This window comes from Aphis gossypii, chromosome 2, assembly GCF_020184175.1.
Source record: "Aphis gossypii isolate Hap1 chromosome 2, ASM2018417v2, whole genome shotgun sequence".
NCBI lineage: Eukaryota > Metazoa > Arthropoda > Insecta > Hemiptera > Aphididae > Aphis > Aphis gossypii.
Window position 1 is genome coordinate 77,285,670 of NC_065531.1, and position 9,125 is coordinate 77,294,794.

At 31.0% G+C, this 9,125-nt stretch overlaps 1 protein-coding gene and 1 long non-coding RNA gene across 2 annotated transcripts; one reads left to right on the forward strand and one right to left on the reverse strand.

The window, feature by feature from the left end:
* Window positions 1–602: 602 nt before the first annotated feature.
* On the forward strand, window positions 603–8,657 carry LOC114131759 (uncharacterized). Its single transcript, XM_050201318.1, has 3 exons — window positions 603–958; window positions 2,053–2,225; window positions 7,732–8,657. Exons 1-3 carry the CDS (start codon window positions 904–906, stop codon window positions 8,158–8,160), a joined length of 657 nt encoding a protein of 218 aa, XP_050057275.1. The 5' UTR covers window positions 603–903; the 3' UTR covers window positions 8,161–8,657.
* Window positions 7,126–7,805, reverse strand: LOC126550219 (uncharacterized). The gene is made up of 2 exons (XR_007604261.1): window positions 7,664–7,805; window positions 7,126–7,587 (listed from the first exon to the last, which is right to left on the reverse strand). It is a non-coding gene; the product is annotated as an uncharacterized LOC126550219 (long non-coding RNA).
* Window positions 8,658–9,125: the final 468 nt, after the last annotated feature.

Consider the following 9,125-nt stretch of genomic DNA (forward strand, 5'->3'; position numbering starts at 1 on the left):
TAACATTTGGTATTTATACGGCAGTACGACGCCAAGTCGCCAATCAATAATTTTACTTAATTATAACTTATAATAACGAGAGATATATAATTTTAAATCACATCATCATCATATAGTATAAAATATATACTTGGGATTATGATCATTTTGAAATACCTACTATTTAAACATATTTTTTTCAACTTTAGATTTTTACCAAAACGTTTTTCTTTGTTTCGACTACAATAATAGGTAGGAGGTATATAGTACATACTAATAAACTTAAAAAAAAAATAGCGTTGTGATTAAAACGACGGTCGGCAAAATAAAAGCCAAAAATATAAATAGAGTTTTGTGGAAAACTTGTATCATCGAGTCGTAACATAGGTACCTATACAAATCTATATAATATGTACAACATACGTTTTACAAAACCTTATTATGCTGTAAATCGCAATTAATACAGCCAATTTCAAACACTGCAGTTTTCGGCGGAAAAATGGCCGTTGGCGTTTTCAACGATTCGGTCCTCCGACACTGCAGTTCGTATTGTTATTTCGGCAACGGTACGCGCTCTACTGCGCAAGGCTGCGTCGAGACGCACGCGATCTCCGGCGGTGAAGGGCCGTGGGATGGATATCGATTTTCTCGCTATCCGACCGAACACTTAACGGGCGGCGTGTGCATGTGAAAAATAATTGTTTCCGACGTCCAAACGGCAAACAATATCGTCCGTCGCACTCGCAGAAGATACAAATAAATAAATGTGACGTATACACAATCAGCGCCCGCGGACGAGAGTAACACGAGACGTTTGCTCAAGAAAATAACTCGGACTTGTGTATATTTTTATTGTTATAGTAGTCGAGTAGTCGAGTGGTTGATAATTTTACTTTTGAAGACGAAAAAACTCCGTCATATGATATGGCATGGAAATTGTTGTTAGTCGTTTACAATTTCATTGTACTGGCGCACTGCGGTGAGTACCTCCTAATAATAATTATTATCAATTAATAATAATATATAATATTAAAATATAATATGATACCGATAACGATACCTGAACGTGATAAGTGTGATAATGTGATATTTTATAAGTATTTAAGTATTTCATTCGATTATTCAATTAAAAATGTTACTACCTTTTGCTGAAAAAAATGTTTGTGTCATATCGTATACACATCTTATACGCACTGATAATAATATTAAATTCTGAGAAGGAAATTATAAAAGTGTTTTGTTTTCTCTGTATAAGATTAATGTTTTTTTTTAATAAATATATTATTTTTATATTAAAGTAAATATGTTAGGTATTATTTCTTTTACACACACAATATTTTATAATATATAAATAATAATATAAAAAATATATATTTTTTAATATTTTATATTTTATAAATAATAATTACGATATTATTATAAATACATGGCACAAAATTAAAGATCCAACGAAAAAAACTTTTTAGTGGCTCGGTGAGTCTTGTGGACCTCGTCCCCCTTAATTCGAGCTTATAGATATACCTAATCGGTTTTGTACTGATAAGTAAAAGTGAATGTATAACTCACCCCTAAACATTTTTTCAGGCTACACTTTAAATTTACAATAATATTAAGTAGGCATAAGCGAAATTTTATACTTCCGGAAAAAAACACAGAAATCCGTTTGCTGTAAGTAAAGTAAATACCTAGTTGTAATTTAGTGTTCCTCGTCATTATTATGAAGAGGTGGTTGTAACAAAGATGTCTTAAATTTAAATTCAATAATAAATCATAATAGTTATAGGCAAAACGATTTTGAACGGAAGTGATCTGTAATAGATAACTGCACATATTTTTTAAACAAATTTTCTAAAATCCTTTTTTTTATTAGTCAATGTCACCCAATTTTTAGATAAGAGAATGTCAACTGATAGGCAACAGGCTGATTGATCAGCCTATATTTCTATGGATATTTTACTGTTTTATATTTTATGAATTTATTACTATTATTATAGTAACTGGAAAAAAATTATATTAGTTTACCTAACAATAATTTGTAAATTTATTTTTATATGATATTGACTTTTGTCATAGTTGACTGGTCGGGAAAAATCTACCAGACAAACGCGGCTCTAGAAAAAGAAAACCTAATGTTTTGCTACGAATGCAATACAATGGTGAACGGGAAAAGCTGTAGCAATTTCACGGACAAGGAAGAGTATTCGAGGTTTTCCACGAAATGCATAGGAGATAGAAGAACATGCATGGTAATTTTATTATACTACTCGTTTAATATAATTTATATTTCATAGTATTGCAACGTGCTCTGATACTTAATATATAAATTACTATATACCATAGCTAATGATAACCTAAACATTGGGGGTATAACAAACATTTCTATAAAATATACGATGAGGGTACAACAAATGTTCTTAAAGTGAGCAGATGATCAAGTACAGATTTCCTTAAATATAAACTTTAATATAAACATACCTAATAGTCATCAACGGCGAAGCGACGTGAGAACGCCGGCACAATGTTTACATTGTCAAAGACAGATCATCGCACGTACGCTTGCCACCCGGTAGAATATATAGATATACAATTACCACCCGGTAGAATATTTTAGTCATATAATTGACGTACGGTATCGCTCAGATAACGCAAAGCGTGGGTAGAAGCGGATGCAGGTGCAGATGACCAACAGGGACCTGAAGGTACCGCGGGAGTCCCTGGACGATATATAAGGGGGCCCAGATTAGGCACATTTCAGACGTGATCCATCAGAGTTAGAGCGAGCACCTTCACGTCAAACCAAATCAATAGTTTTGTCATTTGGACTTAGAATATTTTTCATAAGTTTAATTATTTAATTAATTGGACTTAGAATATTTTCAATAAAAAACACTTTGAAAATATTTCAAGAGTCTTCATTTTTTTACAACAACCTATCCGATACTACATCATTCTACTGCTTGTACGTGGCACGTTACAGTACTACATTAGTATAATTTATATTCAATAATTTTAATTAATAACATTGTCTTAATGTCATTCATTATTGGTATACAATTAAATAAGATGAAGTTATTTCAAAATATGTAATCGCTAGTATGAAATTGACTCATTTTTAATCTGAAATTTGTATTCAATAATTATGTATTTACATTAAGATACGCGCCTTAATATCATCACATATTATGATAAACAATACCGAGTGAAACGGCGTGTCGGCCTTTATTTTTATTGATATTTTATAATTTATTTGTACTGCTGAGTACTTATAACGTACTTACACTATTATGATAGACGCCTAATTAATTTTTCGTTTAAATATTCAATTTTCTCAAAATTTGAACTACTATTAAAATGTGCTCATGTATTTTAAATATTTTTATATTTTTGGGAGAAAAACATAAATTAAACTCGTATTGAATTTCAAGATTTAGCTATTAAAATAGAAAATGTTATACATATTTAACTACAATTAATAATCAGCAACTTTTGTGATTCTGTAATAGCCAATACGGGCGATTAGTGTTACGTCACAAATGTTATAAATCCTTATCAAATGTCCCCATTGGATCCAAACAAATATTTTGTACTATATGAAAAGCATATACTTTTAGAAAATTTGAAAAAAATTGTAGTTTGAACTTTCAATTTACGCGATTTTTCATTAAACAACTATGCACAGTGTATTAGTACACACAAACCTTAAGAATTAAACAATTCTGCTTAAACAACGTGTAAAATATTAATTAAAGCGAAGTTATCACATTGTAATAGTCTTTGTTTGGATCCAACGGATCCATTGATAAGATTTGTACGTTCGATAAGAACGTGTATGACGTAAGCACTAATCGTCCGTATAGGTATATTTAATTATAATATATAAATCATTTAATATTTGATTATTTTGACTATGTTAAGTATTATTCATAGTAAAAATGCTGAATAATAAAATTTAAATATGTGTGCTATGTGCTCTGATGTCTATATATTAAATATAATACACATAGATACCAGAACGTAGATCTTCGTTCGCTAATATTATGATGAAAAATAAATTATACGAGTTTTGTCAGTTCTGAAAATTGTGAGAAAGTTGGCCTATTATAACATTATTAGATACCTACTATTATTAACGTAGGTATATAACGAATTAAGAATTCGCACATCGTTAATTATCAACAAGTTTCTTACAAATACTTTTTAATTCAAAAACTATTAACGTGTTTTAAAATGTGTTTTGTAATATGTTTTTGGTATGCTATCGTTTAATATGATTTTAATATGGTGTCGAGTGAGTCACTGTAATGGGTGTGTTAAATATGTATTATTCAAAAAATTGTAACAATAAAAAATAAATTTTTTTTCCAAAACCGTGGGTGTTTTCTGAAATAATGAGTGAATTACATTAATAATGAACTACCCGGCCGTATTTATATACAGGTTGAGTTAGCTTATATCACTGTGGTGATAGATAAATCGTATTCTTTTATAGGTACATCAATTGGAATTATTCTTCAATATAAGAGCTTTAAAATATTAATAAAAGCTTCAATGAATTAAAATACATACATGTATATTATATTGTATATAAGTACATTTAATTACTAGAACATCTACTCGCACATAAATCAAGATTATAATAATTTAAATAAACGTATTTAATATAAAGATATAAGAATCTTTGATCGAAATCACCTGGCAGTTTTTGTAACATTTACCACCACCAACAAATTTTTCGAATATGTGTCGAAGAGTAAATACATAAATTCACGTTGTGTGCGTGCTAATACAGTGTAATACATATATACTAGCGTTGTTTTCTTAAAAATAATTTAATATTTTCGAAATGTCAAATATGTTAATGGGCCGAGCCTTACCGCGTGCCACCGCTGTATGCTACGGTTTTGCGTTTTTGTCGCACAATAGTTTGGAACGCTCTTCTTTGTGATTTTTGAGTAGGTATTTAGTTTTGAAGAATAACGACATAAAGTAGTAATATGTTATTGCGTATTACACTGAAAACATAATATAATATAATACATTTATATATTGTAGCGTGCCACGTATGAGCAACAGTAGAGATGTAGTATGAAGTAGATTAGTTTAAAAAATAAAGACCGACGAATTATTTCTAAGTGTTTTTTTATTGGAAAAATATTCTATGTTCAAATAATTAATTTTATTAACTCTGAAAAATATTCCAAAAGGTACACTTATTGAACTGGGTGACGTGAAGGTGCTCGCTCTAACTCTGGTGGTTCGCGTCTAAAATGTGCCTAATCTGGACCCCCTTATATATCGTCCAGAGACCCCCGTGGTACCGGCAGGTCCTTGCTGGTCAGTGCACGTACATCCGCTCTTGCCACGCCTTTGCGTCATCCGCGCAACGATGTGCGTAAATCATATCCCAACAAAAACACTACGCCAAACTCCGTGTAAAAAAACGCTCAGTATAAAAAAAATCCACCTCAAAAAGTTGTGATATCATTTTATAGCTATGTATTTAAACTATATAAGAATAGATATATTATTATAATTTATGTTAAAATTCATTGCTTATAAATTGAACTTAGCTGGTGACATTATTTAAAACTCATGAGAATTCATTCGTATTGAGTATACATGTTATCTTTGAAAATGAGTGATACTAATTAAGTGTTATATAAATTAATTGTTATAATTACTAATTAAGTGTTATAATTTTAAAGTCACCAGCTAAGTTCAATTTATAAGCAATGAATTTTAACATAAATTATAATAATATATCTATTCCTATATAGTTAAATACATAGCTATAAAATGATATCACAACTTTTTGAGGTGGATTTTTTTTATACTGAGGTTTTTTTACACGGAGTTTGGCGTAGTGTTTTTGTTGGGATATCACTAATTTTTTTCATGTTATTATTATTATGTTGTTGTTGTAATCATTATTATTAAATATTATAATGTCATATATGTATTATTATATATCAAACATTTAAGTTTTTAATTATTTTTTTCCTGAAAACACCGCCACCGCAAGCGCTGTGACAAAGCACTCGCGTACGGTAAGTGTGTGTGTGTATTTCCTCAGTGGGCGGGGAACTTCATGCGGGCCGCAGGGAATATTATCAAATAACATTTTCTTTTTTTGCCATAAAAATTCATAATATATTTGGCTATAACTCCATTTATAATGTTCAGATCGGATTAAAAAGTGCAGCATGCACTTCTACGGAACATTTCCAATAAGATTGGTGCATTGTCAAACTAAATTATTGTACAAGAAATTAGGTATGCATTGTCAACTATTTTTTTTCGTGATTTCAGATGCTTCCTGTAATTATACCCGGCAGTTGTCACGCGTTGTGATTGCCGATGCGTTCATTTTAAGGCGTTTTTTTTTATACTTAGCGCGACCCTGCCGGGTCGTTGGATATCTATAATATCCTGTCAAATCATAAGCGTGCGTATTATATTTAATATAAGTATCAGAACACGTTGCAGTACTTATAGGTTCTATATCTGTATGAATCTATTTTTATTGTTGTACATTATTTATAAAAAGATGAGTTATATAAGTTGATACATATAAATACTATATTTTCAACAAAAAAAAAAAAAATATATTAACTTACTTGTGTAATACCAAAGATAAAATAAATGACTAATGGATATATCAAAAAAAAAATTAATATCACTTTGTGATATACTTATAAACTGTTTCCGCTCAGATTTTTTTTTTTGTATACATTTATGTATAATAATATTGTAGCAGTTCACGTGTGAGCAACAGTAAGTTTCGTTGAATTGAAATAAATTTTACAAAATATTTCAAATTGTATTTTTATTAAAATTATTTCAGTGTTTGACAAATGAAAATTATTCCAAGTCCTAGAGACCAAATTATTACACTGACTGGCGTGAAGGTGTTCGCTCTAACTCTTGAGAATCACGTCTGGCAATTGCCCGTCTGGGGCCCCTCTTTATATGCTCGGTGCCCCCCTTATTATCGATAGGTTAGTATCACACACACGCCGCCGCGTTTCCACTTTTTGCGTTAATCATATGCCGATCACGTCTTTTGGAATTGTAACGTGCCACGTACAATCAGTTGAATGATGTCGAATCGGAAAGGTTGTTTTGAAATAAATGAAAACTCTCGAAATTATTCTAAGTGTTTTTATTTAAAAATTATTCTTAGTCCAATTAATTAATTTAATTAAACTTGTGAAAATATTCTAAGTCCAAATGACAAAACTATTGATCTGGGTGACGTGAAGGTGCTCGTTCTAACTCTGGTGGATCACGTCTGAAATGTGCCTAACCTAACCCCCTTTTACTGCAGCCCACCCAGCTCTCCTCTAAATCTGGCCCTGATAATATAGGTCATAAGATATCAAAGCACGTAGCAATGTATCATAATTTAATTAAAATTTAATACATTTATAATATAGTGACTCACTAGCTATTATTGATACCTAACGTTCAGCCGAGTGGAATTCACTTGGCTACTTTTTTCTTTTCACATAATATTATGTATTTGAAAATCAAATTTTTACAAAATTCGTCAACATTATGAAAATTTAAAACAATGCTCCCCGTGAGTAGTTTATTGGTAAGCTGAACCTAAAAAAAAAAATTAAAAAATGTATATAACACAATTTTTATTTTTATTACGAGTATTATAATGATTTATTAATACCTAGTACGTATAACCAGTGACCAATATATGACTCGAGTAACGCGATCGTGGTCTTGCGGTGTTCACAGGTGAAACGATACTCGTACACGACGAGCAACGAAAGCACAACTTCCGGCCAACAGCTATGGTCACTCGAACGCAACTGTTCGGCCAAATGCGAAGACGGGTGCATCGTGATCGGCGAACGGATCAAGATCTACGCGTGCCAGGCGTGTTGTGAGTCGCCACTGTGCAACGTGTCCAACGGATCCCATCGTCGGCCCGCAGCTCCTTCGCCGGTCGTGTGTCTGGTGTTTATGTTCTTGCTCTTGAGAACTGTCGTGGGTCAGCTGCCGTTACAGCCGTCAAAACGACCGTCCGTCACTCACACGTCGACTTCCGTTTCCGCCTCGTCCGATCCCTTCCACTCGTCGTCGGACGCTAGGTTCACCACAAAATTCAATAAACATTTTTTAATTTTATCGTCGAGCTATCACCTCGCGGTGTATCGTCGGTAATTTTTTTCTTCTCAAATATATAAATCACCGATTTTTTATCGTTTATCGTATAAATATAATATATTGTTAAAAAATTGTACCTGTGTAGCGCCGTAGTGGTTCGTGCCTACCCATACGGATTTACATATAGGTACAAAATATATTATGCAATAATACATCGTATAATGAGACGATTTAGAGGCGCCGAAATACTGATGAATCACTATCCATCCTCCGTAAATCAATTTAATCTACCTTTAATTTAACTGATTAACACTGAAACTTTTATGTCGAATAACGATCACCACTATACCATAATATTATATTATCACATGCTACAAGTCATAGATAAAACTTATTATTTTCAGCGCCTCTGTATTATATATTATACGGTTTTGATAAATATTTTTCGATTAACGGTGCAAAACTGAACGATAAATTATTGCCCATTTTCCATCGGTACTTATCTACCTTTAACATATTATATTATTATACAATAAATATTACTTTTCTTTTTTTTTTTGTACTTTATTTCTGAAAATCAATCATTTTTGTTCCCTTATAAATAAAATGTTCTTCATGATTGTAGCTATTCATCATTTGCTAATGACAGAAATGTATATAATATAGTATTGATTTCTATATTCTATACCTACAATATGTTTATATCATTAATTAATTATAAAAAAAATGTATAGGTTACTTATCTATCTATGTCTAGTATAAAATAAATTTGTGAGCACAACAAACATTTTTAACAGTAATTAAGTACATAATCGTCATAAACTTTTTTTTATCAATTACCTCGGTTAGCACTGGGTGTATTGTACAGGTGTCAAATAGAACAATTTTCATTGGATACCTACATGATATATCCCATTAAGCTAAACTGAATATAATATTTAATATATCATATACCATAATATATCCATATCAATTATCATAAATAAATTCTGGAAAAAAAGACAGAGTATAATATTTTTAAA